The sequence below is a fragment of the Rana temporaria genome, chromosome 4 (assembly GCF_905171775.1).
Source record: "Rana temporaria chromosome 4, aRanTem1.1, whole genome shotgun sequence".
NCBI classification, from domain to species: Eukaryota; Metazoa; Chordata; class Amphibia; order Anura; family Ranidae; genus Rana; species Rana temporaria.
The window spans coordinates 224,949,821-224,968,590 of NC_053492.1; the positions used below are offsets into that span (position 1 = coordinate 224,949,821).

At 38.4% G+C, this 18,770-nt stretch overlaps 1 protein-coding gene across 1 annotated transcript in view; it reads right to left on the reverse strand.

Moving 5' to 3' along the window:
• The window catches only part of COL9A1 (collagen type IX alpha 1 chain), a 184,884-nt gene that overhangs the window by 67,862 nt on the left and 98,252 nt on the right, over nt 1-18,770 (reverse strand). Inside the window, exons 15-25 of the mRNA XM_040349913.1 lie at nt 18,676-18,729; nt 15,777-15,809; nt 15,630-15,686; nt 13,251-13,304; nt 8,982-9,035; nt 7,987-8,040; nt 6,284-6,337; nt 5,896-5,949; nt 5,719-5,772; nt 2,170-2,223; nt 453-506 (exon numbers count right to left, since the gene is read on the reverse strand). Coding sequence (XP_040205847.1) covers nt 453-506; nt 2,170-2,223; nt 5,719-5,772; nt 5,896-5,949; nt 6,284-6,337; nt 7,987-8,040; nt 8,982-9,035; nt 13,251-13,304; nt 15,630-15,686; nt 15,777-15,809; nt 18,676-18,729 — 576 coding nt within the window. The remainder of the gene's footprint in view (nt 1-452; nt 507-2,169; nt 2,224-5,718; nt 5,773-5,895; nt 5,950-6,283; nt 6,338-7,986; nt 8,041-8,981; nt 9,036-13,250; nt 13,305-15,629; nt 15,687-15,776; nt 15,810-18,675; nt 18,730-18,770) is intronic.

Below are 18,770 nucleotides of genomic sequence, written 5' to 3' on the forward strand. Positions count from 1 at the left end.
CTGCTCCCAATTTGACATCCGTGTGGGTGCAGTTGCCTGTAACCAAACCCACACTTTCTGTATTTGGGGACCTCCACCTGCACCTGCCACAGATGTCAAAATCTTCGCATTGCAGAGATTTCCCCTAATTTTCTGGCTAGCGGCACCAGGCAGTCACTAGAACAGGAAGTGTGAGAAGAAAATAAAGACAAATCGGACAAAAATGTAAGTTCAAACCCTTCCACGTGCTATCCAAAGCTAAACCTTTTACCTGGTGTTCCACTTTAATTCTGGATATAATAATCTAGTAGCACTCAACATAAGAAAATCGCAATGTGAAACATGTTGGTGAATTGTTCAAAGCTTGAACAGCATTTCTTAGCTATTTATACAGTTATTGTGTTAAAAAGTAAATATTTGCTCCATGAGATACTTCTAAATGCAAATAGATATGTATATAGAAAAAAACTTACTGGCAATCCTTGTAGACCAGCTTCTCCAGGGGCGCCAGGCTCTCCAGAATCACCCTAGATTAAATAAATACATTTTTTTAAATTAAAATCAAATGATTTTTATGATTTCTTTGGGCTCCTAGGTCTGCATACATTCTGTGGCCATTATAAAAGGGTCTCATGCTCCCTGTTGAACTTTTCATTTAAGATTATAGAGGATGCAAACAGATAGTCTGAAACAAACAAATGGTGGACAAGAGCATTCACAGTTCCAAGCTAGATAGGGTCAAAGTCAGGAATGTAGGCAGGGAGATCCTGCCGCTGAGTGCTGAAGTATCCAAGGCATATTAGCAAGCCATAGGCTGACCTATGCACCTACAACTAAAATATCTCCTATGGGTAGATTAGTTAAAGTAAGCATTTTGTAACTTGCAGATATAATTGTATATTTTACAGCAGAGAAACAGGAAAGTCTAAGTAGTTCTATATGTACTGTAAATAAGACTCACCAGGCCAAGCCCTAAATACAAGTGAGGACACTTCAAAATTGCTCTAATACACATTTTTTTATTTTATAGTGGGTGATTTTTTTTTTACATCATATGCATTCCTCTTTATAAAAGCATTTTCATTTTATGTATTTTACCTTTACTGATCATTATGAAACCTGTCATGGAGATTGTTCAAAAAAACACGTATGCAGAGGAAGCTTTACTATTTTCTATATACACAAATGTGACACATCTATTCTCCATTCATAACTATTCCCCGTTCATATAATTGTATATTTCAAAGAGTATCTGTATAATTATGTAATATATGTAATAATATCAGCTCTAAGATTGGCTGAGCAATAAAAAAAATATTTAAATATATATTTATAATACTCCTAACTGCACAATAGCTCTTTTATTTAAGGACCAATTGACTTTTTTGTTTCCATTCAGGCTCTGGGAGCCAGTATTAAAGAATTTATAAGTGTGTAAACCACATTTGAAGAATTAGGATTTCATTAAAGTGAATAAAAGCAAAACATGTACATTTAATCTTTGTAATGGTTTTAGGTGTCATATTGGTTATGAGGCTGTAACATCATTGTAACAAACTGCTTTACACCTCTTTTAAACCATTATCATCAGCACGTAATGCCAGAATAGGTTCTAATGGTATAATAATGGGAAGGATCAATCAAGTTCTATTCATAGACTAGTGACACTTCTAAGCTATCATTAACCTTGTCATTTGTAGAATTCTACATCAAATGTTCCACACTTTATAACACTCATTGCATTTGAAATAAGCATTATAGAATGGGATATTAAAATAAGTCATGTGTTTCGTGACATTAATGTCATGTATTTGATATATGGTAGCAGTAATATCATTGATTATATTGAAGTGCTAAAGAGATAAGTGACACTCCAATGAAATCCTTATGTATTATCGTAATTGTTTTCATTATATCCATATGATTGCCTTTGTTCCAGTTATAAACAATAAACAAACATACCCATTTACTTTGTGCAACGATGATATATACTGTACATAGTGCATCATAGAGCAGTAATCTTCCCTTACACAGACCTTATCACAGGAATGCAAGTGGTTCAGACTTTGATTTATTAATTGTGACATATCCCCTAGTGTTTGGCTTGCTTTAGGTCTTAATAAGCCAGCTTTACATCAAGCTATTATGAATACTGGTACCACACTGTGTGTTTATTGTTTTTCAATTTACCTTTGCTGCTGGCATTCCAGGGATTCCATCTCGACCATCCACGCCTGGCAAGCCCTAAAGAAAAAATATGTTTTAGTGATCTTTGATCAATCTGGGTATTTACATTGCTATGTATTTATAATAGAACAAGCACAATTATTAATATATTTCAATATATGCAATTAAAACTGAATAAAAAACGTTACTTAAAGCAAAAATAATGCGTTGATTTGAATGTGAGCTTGATCAACAATAGCCAACTCTACTAAAATGTTTGGACTATAGTAGGAAGTCTTCATAAAAAACTATTTGAATGGCACATTAGCATTCATCCATTTAACCTGCCTGGCGGTGTTCCCGAGACTGACTCGGGGTTAGATTTTCCTGCTACGATCGGTAACCCCGAGTCAGTCTCGGGCTTGCCTCGCTAGATCCACAGGCACTTTTTACTTACCTTGTCCCTGGATCCAGCGATGCCACCGCGCTGTGTGAGCAAGCGGGACCTCGCTCGATTCACATAGTGCCTCCGTGTGACGCCGATCTCCGTTCCCTGCGACGTTACGACGCACGGGGACGGAGAACGGCGCCAAATTCAAAAACGTAAACAAACACCTTACATACAGTATACTGTAATCTTATAGATTACAGTACTGTATGTAAAAAAAACACACACCCCCTGTCCCTAGTGGTCTGTCCTGTGTCATGCATGTCATTTTATATAATAAAAACGTTTCTTTCTCCCTGCAAACTGTAGATTGTCCATAGCAACCAAAAGTGTCCCTTTATGTCAAAAATAGTTTTAGATAAGCTAAAAAACAGCGATAATAAATTATAATCACTTGCAGAATTGTGCGATAGCGATTTGTGGGGAAATTCGTCATAAAAAAAATAAAATAATGACAGCAACAATTCTGCAACTGAGCAAATTTCAGTGATTTTAATTTGATTACATTATTGAATAATTTTTATTATAATTATATTATTATTTGTTATAATTATTTATAATTATTTATTATATTATAATTTATAATTTTGTTTTTAAAAAAATGTCATACCCGGGATGCCTATTAGATTCTTGTTTGGTCAGATTTAAGTGAGTTATTTCTAAAAATTACAGACCTACAATATAAAACGCCAAATTTCCTTGCAAATAATGGTACCGCTTTCAGCATGTTTTTTCTGAAAGAATCATACCGCCAGGGAGGTTAAATAACTAACTCATATAGTTGAGTTTTGAGTTTAGCTGGGTATGAGTCATGTACAAAATAATAGTAATGATTTATTTGTACTTGGCAATCATTTAGTAGTCAGTCCATTCTAAGCTGACATTGAAAATGTTGGCAGATGCTGGAGAGTTAAATCAATTAATTCGTTTTTTTAAGTCTTTTGAGAACCCCGCTGCTGAGATCTATGTGTTTGAATTCCCAGATCTTTACATTTTCTGCATAAATTACACCTTACTTTTTGTGTACACCCTAGTTTTCTTGTTGGATTGATGAACTTATATCAACCTTGCTTTAAGTGAATTGTTTCAGACTGATATTAATAACCACAGTCTTAGCTATTAATGTACAGTATGACCAAGTATTCATTACATAGGATCAGTGACTGAGCCAGTTATGGTATTATTCCACAGAAAACCATTTTTATAGACTTGGATAGAGTGAACAAGCTAGAAGCCTTATCACATTCATATTGCTGTGTGGGCCCTCATTAAGAAATGTCACTAACTTTCTATTCTAGTGATGAAGTTATCAGTGGCAGTGAGGCTACAATGGCGTAATGACATAGCAACACCATCTCATGCAACCTAATACCACATGAGAAAATAATAGGAACATGGATGGTCAAGGCAGCCACCAATGTTATAATACAACATTGATTCCATATATACTACTTTATCAATAGTAAAGTTAAGTGACATAGCATGTATTTTTCTGGGGGTCCAGTAGTATAATATACAGTTCACCAGAAGTAGTTTTTATCTAGACGGGAAACCAAAATTACAAAATAAAGTATTGAGGAAAAAGATGTCCTCGCAGAAAAGAAGTGACACTTTATTTATTAACCACCTCATCAGAAGACTTATAGGACAAAAACCATAGACTCATTCTTAATACTGATTCACATATCCTACTATGCTTTACCAATGTAATTGGTAAGTGAGTTGTAAGAACTCACTCTGGTGTTTTGCATTTGTAACAAGCACCTATAGTGCCTTGGAAAAGTATTCATACCCCTTGACATTTTCCACATTTTGTCATGTTACAACAAAAAACGTAAATGTATTTTATTGGGATTTTATGTGATAGACCAACACAAAGTGGCACATAATTGTGAAGTGGAAGGAAAATGATAAATGGTTTTAATTTTTTTTTAATAAATAATAATAAGTAAATTAATAAATATGCAGTTACAGCTGCAAGTCTTTTTGGGGATGTCTCTACCAGCTTTGCACATCTAGAGAGTGACATTTCTTTGTAAAATTTGTCAAGCTGTGTTAGATAGGATGAAAAGTGTCTGTGAACAGCAATTTTCATGTCTTGCCACAGATTCTCAATTGGATTTAGGTCTGGACTTTATGGCTTTCTTTCAACAATGGCTTTCTTCTTGCCACTCTTTAATAAAGGCCCAGATATGTGGAATGCACGACTAATAGTTGTCTTGTGGACAGATTCACCCACCTGAGCTGTGGATCTCTGCAACTCCTCCAGAGTTACCATGGGTCTCTTGGCTGCTTCTCTGATTAATGTTCCCCTTGCCCGGTCTGCCAGTTTAAGTGGACGGCTATGTCTTGGTAGGTTTGCAGTTGTGCCATACTCATTTTCAGATGATGGATTGAACAGTGCTCCGTGAGCTGTTTAAAGCAGGGTTAAGTTCTAAAAACAATATCCCAAGCTTTGAACTTCTCCTTTATCCCTGACCTGTCTGGTGTGTTCCTTGGCCTTCATGATGCCATTTGGTCACTAATGTTCTCTAACAAACCTCTGAGGGCTTCACAGAACAGCTGTATTTATACTGAGATTAAATTACATACAGGTGGACTCTATTTACTAATTAGATGATTTCTGAAGGCAATTGGTTCCACTAGATTTTAGTTAGAGCTATCAAAGTAAAGGGGTCTGAATACAAATGCACCCGACATTTTCAGATATTTATTTGTAAAAAATATATATTCGAAAACCATTTATCATTTTCCTTCCACGTCACAATTATGTGCCACTTTGTGTTGGTCTATCACATACAACCAAAAACTTAAATGTATTTTATTGGGATTGTAACATGGCAAAATGTGGAAAATTTCAAGGGGTATAAATATCAAGACACTGTACATCCCACTTACAGTACTGGATTAATGGATGGTATGCCAACACATGTGTTATGTAATATGGAAGTTTACACTGCCTACTAAAACCTGGTAAAACAACGTTCATCAACTCAAGTTATTTTGTGCTATGGAGGAAAAGCCAACCAAAATCATTTTCACAATAACCTTCTAATAACAAGGGAAGTGAAAGTTTGTGGTTGTGTAGATTTAAACTGCCAGTTAGTTTAGTAAAATTAACATACCGCTTCCCCTTTAGATCCTGGCATTCCAGAAATTCCTCTTGGTCCAGCAATTCCCTGAAAAAAGCAAATGTTAATAAAATGTTGTGCATTACTTATTTATCTGCCTAAGACAAATTTGGGAATCAGAAAAGCCAGCAGATTTGTATTTATTCAAGAGCAAGTAAAAAATATACTTACTCTTTCACCTTTGGGTCCAGCTTCTCCTATTGAACCTCGCTGGCCTTGGTCACCCTAAAAAAAAAAATATATACATATATATATTTTTTAACTCAACACATTCAATCTTGTTCTACCACTGCCTGTGCATGGACCAATTATGAAGCCAACTTGATTTGCCTTGTATGTTTATAATCAGCCTGCATGTTAATAAAAATGCCCAAAGGCCATGAATATCCATTCAGAAATCAAACAAGCAAAATGTAAAATGATAATCATGTATGTTGGGTCAATGCAGCTGCTCCCATTGTGCTCAGCCAACTGCCAGTTGTAGGAGGTGTCAGACCTAAATTGGTTCTGTGAATTGTACTGACATGATCTAAGATTTAAAAAATATAGTGATACTTACAGTTGCACCAGCAACTCCCCGGGGACCAGGTTCTCCATCCACTCCACGGTTACCCTTATAAGTACAAATGATTACACTATTAAAACAAAGTAGATATAATGGTAGCAAATATAAATTTATTTCACTGTACATTTTTTGTTTTCATAAAATCATTTGGTCTAGCCAGTCATGGTATACATTTTCTAAATGCAACTTAGTACTAGAAGGGTTATATATGTTAAATATGAGTATAACTAAAAAACCTTCTGGAAAAAATACAGCAAATAAGATCCCCTTTGATGAATTGTCAGATGATTTATACCATCACATCAGAATTGTGGACTAAAAATGGTATAAGATTAGATGTATTTGGTAAGAAAGGTAAAGGAAAGGTAATAAAGTTTCCTTGGGCTATTGTTCTCACTGAGAGGCTGCGCCCAGTGCCAAGCCAGGCTCCTGAGTGGATCCTGACCATATGGTTGTGATCTTGCCACCACAATCAAAATTAATGTGGTAGAATTTTATTTTGTGAAGAATACCCAATCACATGTAAGTAAAAAAAAAAAAGAAGCAATTTAGCGTGCACATGGTTAGATGATGGAAGTCAGCAGAGCTCTTTCACTAAGCTCTGGGGAAAAATGTCTTTCTAAAGTGAACAACCAATGTGCCTTTGGTAAATCAACCACAGTCAGTCAAGAGTCAGTCAAGAGAGAGTTTGCTTGCCACAACAGGTCTTGGCATTATAAAACTAAGTTTAAGGATGGACCTATGTATTTCTGACAATTATGGGAGGCGAAACACATCCCCGTCTACTGCCAACCTGTAGTCAATCATACACAGAAAGTTAATTACCACACCTCTATAAAATATGAGTGATTGTTATAACCCAAAGTAGATCACTGAGTATGTGAATATGTTGAGACTTTTCAACACATACAGGGAAAGGGGAAAGTTAGGATCAGTCACAGGGTTTTTAAGGCATGCTTATAAATGACTGAAATCAATAATTAAATTAGAAAAATCCCATCACTCCCCTCTCAAGGCCTTCCGCTGTGCTGAGGTGCACTGGGGTTTTTGCATTCCTGTTTACCCCATGAGGTAGTGCAAAGATGCAAGATGCATCTGCAATGATCAAGTGTCATTTTATACACGAGTAGCTGCATTTTGACAGCCTGTCCTGCTGTGTAATACAGTGCAATCACCGGCTATCATTTTGACAGCAAGTAATTGCCAGTAATAGTGACATGGGCAGCAGCAGTGGGGAGATAGGAGCTTGACATAAGAGATGCATTCTAATAAGGTTGTTGAAGTTTTTTAAGTTGTATCCCTTATGTTCAAAGTCCTCACATTGTTAAAATGTGATGGTAAAATCGTGTTTTCAATTGGAATCTCCTTGTTATGTTGTATACTGGAACTGATTGACAATCATGCTTGAATGTAAATGAAAAGTGTGAGTCTTGTTTGAAATTGGAATCTGTTATCTTGTGTGCTGATAGGGGGAATTGGTTAAATTTAAATGTGACAGGTGAATCTTGTTTGTTATTGGAATCTCTCTATTATATTGTATGCTGATGGGCGAATTGCACTGCAAATCCTTTGTTAATAGACCCCTTTGATCCTCTCAAAGCACTTATTCATCTGCAATACCTAAGATATAAAATTATAAGTAAGATATTTTTTGTATAAAATCAGATTTGTCTAGAAAGAATACCAGCTAAGCTTACTTTACTGCCTTTGAGTCCCATGACACCAGTGATTCCTCTTAAGCCTTGCGGTCCCTATAACAAAAAACATGGCATGTTGTAAATCAAACGTCATCATAATTATACATATGTGGGTAATATTAAATATTTTATGTACTAAGCAAAAAATATACAATTGCACAGCAGTTTTTGTGATTGTATGCCGCCGGAATTTTATTTTATTTTTTTGATAAGCTACTTTTCAAACATTCATTTTATAAGGGGTTTATATATGTAGAACTGCAATGGCTTTACTGTCACAACAATTCTTTCTTTAATGCTATTTCCTTGCCGTGTAAGAGAGTGTCTGCAGGCAATGTGCCCTGTTAACCTGTGAGCCATGTCAGGTCACACACTTACAAGGTAAAGCTGTAACTGTGGAGACATAGCATTAACAACTTCTCAGTGTTAAATGTGCACTGGAATAAACGCTTCTGTTTAATACAAAATGCTTACCTTTAAGGCATGGTTTATATAGGCTTGTTGTTAAAAAGGAATATTCAGAAATACATAGAGACATTCATCCCAAAGCACAGAGAGACCGAATCTTTGTGTGTTTACTTTGCACCTAAGGTTTGCACATTGATAGGCCTAGGATGGGAGGACACTAACAGGCCATCATAGTATACTAGTGTGAGGCATAAGATGCAACACCATAGCACCCAAATTTATAAAACCCTAATCAGATAATTGCACACCCAAATGCCTTGTTTTAGGTTATGTAAAAATTACTTTATCAAGCGAATCAACTATTGCTTTTAGACATAAAATTATCTATATGCACATTATACCAAAACCCAGTTGAACTTTAGAATTGGATGTGATCACAAAACCCAAAGACATCTACTGATATACCTATAATTGTGACACATGTCCTCATTTCAATTATAAACTGATCTAGATGTCACTAATCATAAGCAACTCAGATTGATGCAAATATATCTGTCAGAATAATTTCCAAAATAAAAGCACTTTACTGGAGGGCCTTGGGTTCCGATTTCTCCAATAACTCCTTGTTCTCCTTCTTCTCCCTGTAATAATAGGAAACAAAATTAGTCTGAAGTAATTCCTTCATTATTTTACTTGCAAAAAAACAAAAACACTTGGTAATGTACTTAACATCAGAGTATCCCTGTTTCCAAACGCAGAACTTGAGCTACCTACTACTGCCTTGGTAAGTCTCCATATGATAAACCACACCATGTCAACATTACAGTTATAAAGGAGCATTTTTGTATAACCCCTAAATGCATTAAATGTCAACTTTTTATTGTTGCAAATAAAAATGTTATACAGACTGATCTTTATTACTTGGCAAACTCATTTTCTTAGTCCATGCAATCTAACTTTCCCAAGTACCCTGTTGGACTTTCTTCCAGGCATTAGAGAACTGCCACATGTTATCAATCAAATTAATAATTTGGAGCCTTCACCAAGCTTAAAGCCTAGTGTTCCTCCACCCTAACTCTTAAAAATATAAAAACCTGACACTGGTTTTAAATGTTCCCCATCTGTCCAAAACCACAAATAAAAATTCCAGATGAAGTTTATTTTTTATTTTTACATACATCAGTAGAAAGTCTGCCACAAGCAATTGTCTCTTACGCAATTACATTTTTTTTAAGTAAGTGTAATCTTGGCCCAATCAGACTCCAAGGGGCACAAATATGTTGTCAATTAATTATTATAATTATACAGGATTTATATAGCGCCAACAGTTTACACATCTCTTTACAATACAACCTCTTCTGAAGGATAAGGAAGACAACGGATGGAATAAGCGCCTTGAGGCGATTTAGTTTGCATGTGTAGCGCTATACAAGTTATTCACTCACTCACAGTTACAATACAATAAAATACAAGAGGGTTAGAAGGGCCCTGCTTGCAAGTGCTTACAATCTAATAGGGTGGGGCAAGCGGTACAGAAGGTAGTAACTGTGGGGGATGAGCTGATTGAAGTGGTAAAAGATTAGTTGGAGGCGTGACTGGCTTCCCTGAAGAGATGAGTTTTCAGGGATTGCCTAAAGACAGCCAGAGTAAGAGATAGTCAAGTAGATTGAGAGTTCCAGAGGATGAGATAGGCTCTAGAAATATCCTGGAAAGAAACATGGAAGGATGAGACAAGGTAGCTTGAGAACAGGAGGTCTTGGGAGGAGCAGAGAGGTCGGTTTTGGTGATATTTGGAGACAAGATTGATGATGTAGCTCAGGGCGGTGTTGTGAATGGCTTTGTATGTTGTTGTTGGTATTTTGAATTTAATTTGCTGGGGGATCGGAAGTCAGTGTAGGGATTGGTGGAGAGACGTAGCAGACACGGAGCGGTTGATAAGATAGATGAGTCTGGCAGCAGCATTAATGATAGACTGAAGAGGGGATCGCCTATGGAGAGGTAGGCCTATCAGAAGGGAGTTGCAATTGTCAAGGAGAGAGATATCAAGGGAGTGAATGAGTAGCTTGGTGGTTTATTTACGGTAGTTAAAAAGGGGCTAATTTTAGAGATGTTATGGAGCTAGTCTACAAGCTTTTGACAATGATTAATCCTAGACTCTGACCTGTCCTTTCAGCACCAAATTCACACCTAGTACCCAGGAGCGAGGGGAGGGGATGATGGTTGCATTATTGACCTTGATGGAAAAGTCATTAAGGTGGCACAGGCAGGGGGGGATATTATCAGCTCGGTTTTAAAGGGATTTCGTTTAAGGAAGTGGTGCAACATCCATGCAACATCCATCCTGATATGTCAGTTAGTGGTTGGTGATGCAAGTGGAGACTGACAGAATGAGGTGAGGAGTAGACAGATTTAGATGTCATTGGCGTAGAGGTGGTATTGGAAGCCATGGGAGGTTATCAAGTGACCAGGGGAGAAGGTGTAGATAGAGAAGAGAAGGGATCCAAAAACAGAGCCTTGGGGGACCCTACAGAAAGAGGAAAAGGGAAGGAGGAGGCAGAGTTGTTGGCAACACTGAAGGAGCGCTGTGATATTCAGGAGAACCAGAATAGAGTGGAATCTTGGAGGCCAAGTGAATTGAGTTTATTGAGAAGGAGCCGGTGGTATTAGTATTAAAGGCCGCAGGGAGGTAAAGTAGTAGGAGTATGGAGTAGTGGTCATTGGTTTTAGCAGTTAGTAAATAGTTAGTGAGTTTTAGAAGAGCAGTTTATGTGGAGTGTTGCAAACGAAAGGGGTCAAGAAGGTTGTTGTCAGTGAGGTTGGAACTAAGACAGTTATAGACTAAGGGCTAGATTCAGGTAGCCCGACGTAATTTAATGCGGGCGTAGCGTATCCTATTTACTCTACTCTACGCTTCCGCAACTTAGACGGGCAAATGCAGTATTCACAAAACACTTGCTTCGTAAGTTGCGGCGGCGTAGCGTAAATCTGCCGGCGTAAGCGCGCCAAATTCAAATTCTGTTACGTGACCCCACGTAAATGACGTCTTTAACGGACGGCGCATGCGCCTTCGTGAAAGAATCCCAGTGCACATGCTCGAAATTATGCCGCAAATCGTCAATGTTTTCGACGTGGATGTAATTTACGCGAAGCCCTATTCACGAACGACTTACGCAAACGACGTAAAAAATTCAAAATTAGACGCGGGAACGATGTCCATACTTAACATTGGTTGCTCCTCATATAGCAGGAGCAACGTTACGCCAGAAAAAGCCTTCCGCAAACGACATAAAAAATTCCGCCGGGCGCACATACGTTTGTGAATCGGCGTATCTAGGTCATTTGCATATTCTACGCCGAAAACGACGGAAGCGCCACCTAGCGGCCAGCGTAAATATGCACCCTAAGATACGACGGCGTAAGAGACTTACACCGCTCATATCTTAGCCTAATTTAAGCGTATCTGGTTTCCAGAATACGCTTAAATTTACGACGGCATAGATTCAAAGTTATGACGGCGTATCAAATGATACGCCGGAGTAACTCTCTCTGAATCAAGCCCTAAGAGTTCTAAATGTTTAGAGGTGAATGGGAGCAATGACATGGGTCTTAGATTGTTCAGGTTGGTGGGGTCCAGTGAGGGCTTTTTAAAGTGGTTGTAAACCCATGGGGTTAAATTTACATAATCCTCTCGGTTGATTCATGTAATGTCCCCCTTCGACTGTGCTTTATAAAAAGAAAAAAGGCAGCTATATACCTGTTTACAGATAGGCAGGGAAGGGAGAGGGGACAGGATAGAGGAGAGCACAGAGGAGAGACAGAGGAGACAGTAGATGTTGGAGGCATGTAAACTGACCACAGTGTCAGGTTTCAGCAGCCATGATATACTGTAGTCAGTTTACAAAAAGGAAGGGCAAAAACTGTCAGGCTCAGCCAGGCATTTGAGGTGATACAGGGGGCCAAATGACACAGCACAAGCACTGTGCTGTATAACATGCTTTAAAGGAACAGGATCTTTATTTATTTTTTAGCTTAACAAACACTTTAAAGCATGCACAGATCACTCCCATATTTAGAGGGAAGGGGAAGAAGCCAGCAGAGAGGGAGAAATTAAAGATGTGAGTTAGGGCGCATAAGATAGAATAAGAGGGTGACCGCAGTACTTGTGAGGGAACAGGATCCAGGGGACAGTTGGTTAAGTGGGCATCTGAGATAGTTTTGTAACCTATTCAGTAGTAGTCAGTTCAAAAGGGTAGACCGTTAACTGTGCTGTTAGACAAGGTATGTGAAGTGGGATAGATATCTGTACAGTGGAGGTGTCCTCAAGTATTGCATCGATCTTCTCTTTGAAGTTATTGACAATCTCTTGGGCAGTGAGTGAGTTAGTGGGTAGAGGGGGTGGGGGACAAAGCAGAGAGTTAAAGGTAGAAAAGATTGGACAGGGACAGATTGACAAGTTATTATTAAGAGAGGCAACGTTGGTTTGTTTGGCAGCATTGAGGTAGGAATTGTATTTTAGGAGGGCATGTTTATATAGGGTGAAGTCCTGCAGGGATTTGGTTTTCAAGAGCATGTTCAAGAGCACGGCAACATTAGTTTGCCAGGGTCGGGACCTGATTCTGCATGTAGCTAGAGGAGCAAGTGCATCCAGTGAGGATGAGAGTGAACTGTTGTAGACAGAGGTGGCTAGGTCAGGACATTGGATGAGTGGTGAAACCGTTTCAAGAACAATTAGAAAGTGCAGCTGCTTGATTTACTACCCCCTGCCAAAATCATGAAAATACCAATGGCAAACATGCAGCTTCACCTACTGATTATCTTTCTGTAGATTTAAAGTATATTGTAGGTAAAATTATTACCTTATGGCCTTGTTTTCCAGGTTCTCCAATTTCTCCTTTTACACCTTTGTGTCCCTGGAATAATAGACAAAAATATACATGTGTTTTAGCATAGTTATGTGTTGTTTATATGATAATGATTAGGTATAATCATGTGACTGTTCACTTCCTGTTTTCTAAGATTGGTCATGCAGATCCATGTGTTATGAAAAAGGTGTCTTTAAAGTGTTGCTAAACCCAGGACCCTGCATTCAATATATCTTGTCTTTCACAGTACACAGAACATGGAAATGCAATTATTTAGTAAATATAAACTGCTAAATACCTTTTTTTCACCAGCAGTTAGAGCAGTCTTGTGACTTCTATGAGTGTCTGGCTAAAGCTTGTAGAATGAGTTTTCATTCCCCTATGATTGTACTATGAGAATGCAGGACACCTGACCCTCTGTCTGGACAGTGCTGATTGACCCTGTGCTAATCACATGCACTCCCCCAAGAAAAAAACTCTAGCAATACACACCAAACTGAGCATGTGCAGCCTGTCCCCTGGGCTCTGTAAATATCAGGATTTATAAAAGAGCCAGTGGAATAAGGAGATGATCAGAGGAGACAGGATCGCACAGCATTTTTACACAATGCAGAAGATTAACCCCATTTGGTTCCACAGTGGGTATAACAAGCATGCTTTACTGCATATACAGACTGATTTTACTGTTGTGGGTTTAGTAACACTTTAAGGCCCCTTGCTCTTATGCAACAGCATTGGTCATTTTAGATTGGCCCAGTGGGGTCAGTATACTCCAACTAGGAAGCTTAGATTTAGTAAATAATGATTCTTTAAGATCATTCTAAATAAAAGTACTGCTTTTTTAATTTTCATTGAAATAACAATTGGGTTAAATTCATTACAAATCCATATTCAGTCAAATCAGACAACTCACTTTGTAAAATGAATTAAACCTTACATATCTGTAAATTATGTTTACCCTAAACTGCAATACAATATTTATACCATGTTTCCCCACTGAAATTATGCTATGTATTTATAATTTAATATTGCAAAAAAAGAAGCCTCCACAAAGACATAGCAGACCTCTAATGTCTCTTAATAGATGCAGTAACTAATAGCAACCAATACTTTTTCAGATTAATGGAGATTTGTCCTGATTAACTGTCTTGTGTTAGTTCTTATTAACCGCTTCCCGACCGCCGCACGCACTTATACGTCGACACAATGGCACTCCTGGGCAGAAGGATGTATATATATGTCCCCTTTAAGGAAGCGCCATTGTACACGTGCGTGCGCTGCAAGCTCTGTTAACCCGACTCATTCACCGCGGGGATACCCTGAATCGTCTCAGGGAGAGATAGAGCGGGGAAATGCTAATGTAAACAAGCATCTCCCTGCTCTGCCTAGTGACAATGAGAGTGATCACCGCTTCCTGTAATCGGAAGCGGTGATGACTGTCTTGTCGCACACAGCCCATCCCCCCTACAGTAAGAAACACTCACTAGGACACACTTAACCCCTACATCGCCACCTAGTGGTTAACCCCTTCACTGCCAATGTCATTTTCACAGTAATCAGTGCATTTTTTATAGCACTGATCGCTGTAAAAATGACAATGGTCCAAAAAATGTGTCAAAAGTGTCTGATGTGTCTGCCATAATGTCGCAGTCACGATAAAAATCGCTGATCGCCGCCATTAGTAGTAAAAAAAAATATTAATAAAAATGCCATAAAACTATCCCCTATTTTGTAGACGCTATAACTTTTGCACAGACCAATCAAACGCTTATTGCAATTTTTTTACCAAAAATATGTAGAAGAATACGTATCGGCCTAAACTGAGGAGAAAAAAAAAATTACATATTTTTTGGGGATATTTATTATAGCAAAAAGTAAAACATATTGAATTTTTTCAAAATTGTCGCTCTATTTTTGTTTATAGCGCAAAAAAATAAAAAATGCAGAGGTGATCAAATACCACCAAAAGAAAATTTGTGGGGGGAAAAATGGACGTCAATTTTGTTTGGGAGGCACGTTGCACGACCGCGCAATTGTCAGTTAAATCAACGCAGTGCCGTATCGCAAAAAGTGGCCCGGTCATTTAGCAACAAAATGGTCCAGGGCTTAAGTGATTAAGTGACCTCATATATACATAATAAAGCAATCTTATCCATCCTTCCATCCATCTATTCTTCATTCTATACTTCCTTCTATCCTTCCATACCTTTTCTAATATACTCATTACGTCTACATTTATCACTCATACTTACAACCTGATATTTTTTAAATAAATGTATAGCTTATGGTCACTTATTTATTCAGTGTGTTCTATTAAGTTTTCATCATGTATCAATAAATTTAGACTATTTCAAGCTGAAAGAATGTCCTTACCTTCATGCCAGGCAAACCTGGATAACCTGTGCGGCCCGGCGGGCAGGAGTTGGGGCACTAAAAATAAAATAAAAGTCGTAATAAATAACAAATTGAAAGAATGCAGAACATTGACATGCTTGTTAATGCTTTCCACACAGAACTCACCAGGGGATCTCCTTCTCGTACTGCAACTGTCCCCTGTTGAAAGCAAAAATAGACTATTTCTGCATTTGCTCAGAAACACAGTGATCATAAAATGCAAGGAAAATCAATTGTAATTGAAAATGTGAATTAAGTAAACTGCTGATGTACAGCCAAGAGCTGAATCGTTTTCAAATATGGCATTTTTTTCTTACCTAAATATATGGTTTTGCTGGCTTATCATGGCTGAAAAGGACTGTCTTAAGAATATATTAAACATTTTTAGACAAAATATCTTTCCTAAAAGGTATTCCAGAGGTTGCATAGCTAGGACCACTCTTACAGAAAGGTGTGATAATAAAGCTGTGATGATCCAGACGCAAAAGGGGTAACCTGGTATGTCAGGTTGGGGACTGGCATGGGGCTAACAGCCATATCCTGCTGTAAAGTCTAATTAAAAATCCAAGGTCATTTAAGGACTTTAGCACTGCAGAATGAGCAAATTAATTTAACCTGACCCATATTTGCATTTAGGATGGTTCACCGTCTTCCTAACCTTTTGGGGTTCACAAGGGCAAGATCTATACACTTGAGTTTCCAGCTTTACCAAACCTGCACAAGCCATAATGAGGTGCTCTTCCTTTGAATTGTACTTTTATTTCAAATTGTACAGAATGCTGCAGGGAGACTGAAACCATGTTCCTCGACTTTCTAATAAGGGAGGCAAGTGAAAACACGAGGATGTTTAATGAGGTGATTTTGGTCCTGATATTATTGCAACAAATAAGAAGCTGGTTTCAGATTCATTCCATTGGAATACATCTACACTGATCTATCATTTTGGGTAGACATTGCCTTTTTTGAAATTTTTAACATCCAAAAAGAGTAGATCTATATCCTGCTGAAATTACCCTTAAAGTGGGCCTAAACTGTAAAGTTTAATTCACTTCCACTGATTAATCAGGCATTAGGGAAGAAGGCTAGGAAAATTAAATGCATCAAAACCTACCTCTAAGGCCGGGTACACACGAACAAACATGTATGGTGAAAGCGGTCAGTTGGACCGTTTTCACCATACATGTCTGCCAGAGGGCTTCTGTACAATGGTTGTACACACCATCGTACAGAAGTCCGCGCGTAAACAATACGCGGGGCGTGTCCGCGGTGTCGCCGCGTCGATGACGCGGTGTCGCCGCGACAATGACGCAGCGACGTGGGCGGCCCGTCTTTAAAATGCTTCCACGCATGCGTCGAAGTCATTCGACGCATGCGAGGGACGGCGGGCGCCTGGACATGTACGGTAGGTCTGTACTGACGACCGTACATGTCCGAGCGGGCAGGATTCCAGCGGACGGTTTTAAAACACGTCCAGGAATATTTGTCTGCTGGGAAAAGGCCCGGCGGGCAAATGTTTGCTGGAATTCGGCCCGCTCGCGCCCACACACGACCGAACATGTATGCTGAAACTGGCCCGCGGACCAGTTTCAGCATACATGTTTGGTCGTGTGTACGGGGCCTAAGCCATAAACCTGAGATTAGATGTTACTACAACTTCAGGCCACCTTTCCTTAAGCCAACATTTTAGGTCAACTTCACTGAAGGCTCTATGAAGTGCACTGGGGCGCTGATATCATCAATGTGTGACTTAGAACGGAAGGGTTATAAGACCTGCTTTTTATAGCTCATGTTTTGGCTGACCTTGGCTTACTAACTTGTTCTGTTAATTCCTAGGTAATCCACTATAGTTAAAGGAGTTGTAAAGGAAAAAAAAATGTTTTGCCTAAAATGAATGTCTGCAAGGTAGACAGACAGAATAGTGTAATGATTCTGTTAAAAAAACGAGTAAATACCTATTAAATTCATTCATCTATATCACCTCCGGCATTCTAGTTTCTGTTCTCTCATTCACTTCCTGGTTTGCATCGCTCGTTCATGCAAGAACTACATTTCCCAGTATGAACTGCGGCAAGCCCAGAAATTCACACCTCCTTGAAGTCTCTAACACGTAGAGAGTGTCCTGCCACACAGATGTAGTTCCCAGGAGGGGGTGAGCACGTTACTGACCACCGCAGTAAAGCCTCCCATCACGGTGGTCAGTAAAATCAGACAAGCAGGAAGTGAACAGAACAGAGAAGAAATAGAGCAACTTCTGAGCAAAAACGAACAATGAGGAAGTGAAAAGAGGAATGTTTGCAGGTGAAAGGATGCTTATTATGAAAAAAATGTTTTCCTTTACAACCCCTTTAACTTTACTTGACAATTTATGTCTGCTCTATTGCAGTAGCATAGTGACATACTTTACCCAATTTACTTTTGTTTTTATACTACAAAAATGAACTCCCCTTTACCCCCTATATCTACTGAAGTCAATGAAGGAGGATCCAAATCCCTGTACAGTACATGCAAGTGTATACTTTCACATGCACTGTGTGCTGATCACTCTCTTAGTAGCAGCCATAGTCATAGTGGAACTTGAAGTTGAACACATTAACTGCCAGCTAATGACTAATATGATATGGCAGTGAACACCTGACAAAGCAATGATGAATGGACATTACTTTGATAGCAGAGGGGCAGAGAGAGAGTTTTTGTAAGTCAAAGAACAGACAGAAATTAACCATGTTCCCTTATGCTTTATAACCATCTGCAAAAAAAATAATAATCGGTTAAATATTCCTGACTGGAATAATTCTGGCCACCAAAAAAAAAAAAAAAAAAAAAAGATAAGGGGGTTAAGGTTATTCATATACATACATGGCATTTGTAGCTTGTTTATTACTTTGGCAGACATAATAATGACATAAAAAGTATTAATTACCAAGCCAAACTTGTACAGCAAGTAAATTATTGTTACATCATAAAGTATGTTCCATATGGTAGACGACAGACATGTTATGCGCAGTTTTATTCTTTTTCTACTTACTCTAGGACCTGGTGGCCCTGGAGGCCCTGGAATACCTCTGGAACCGGCATCACCCTAAAGCAAAATACAAGTATACAGTTATTTATGCAGCTTGG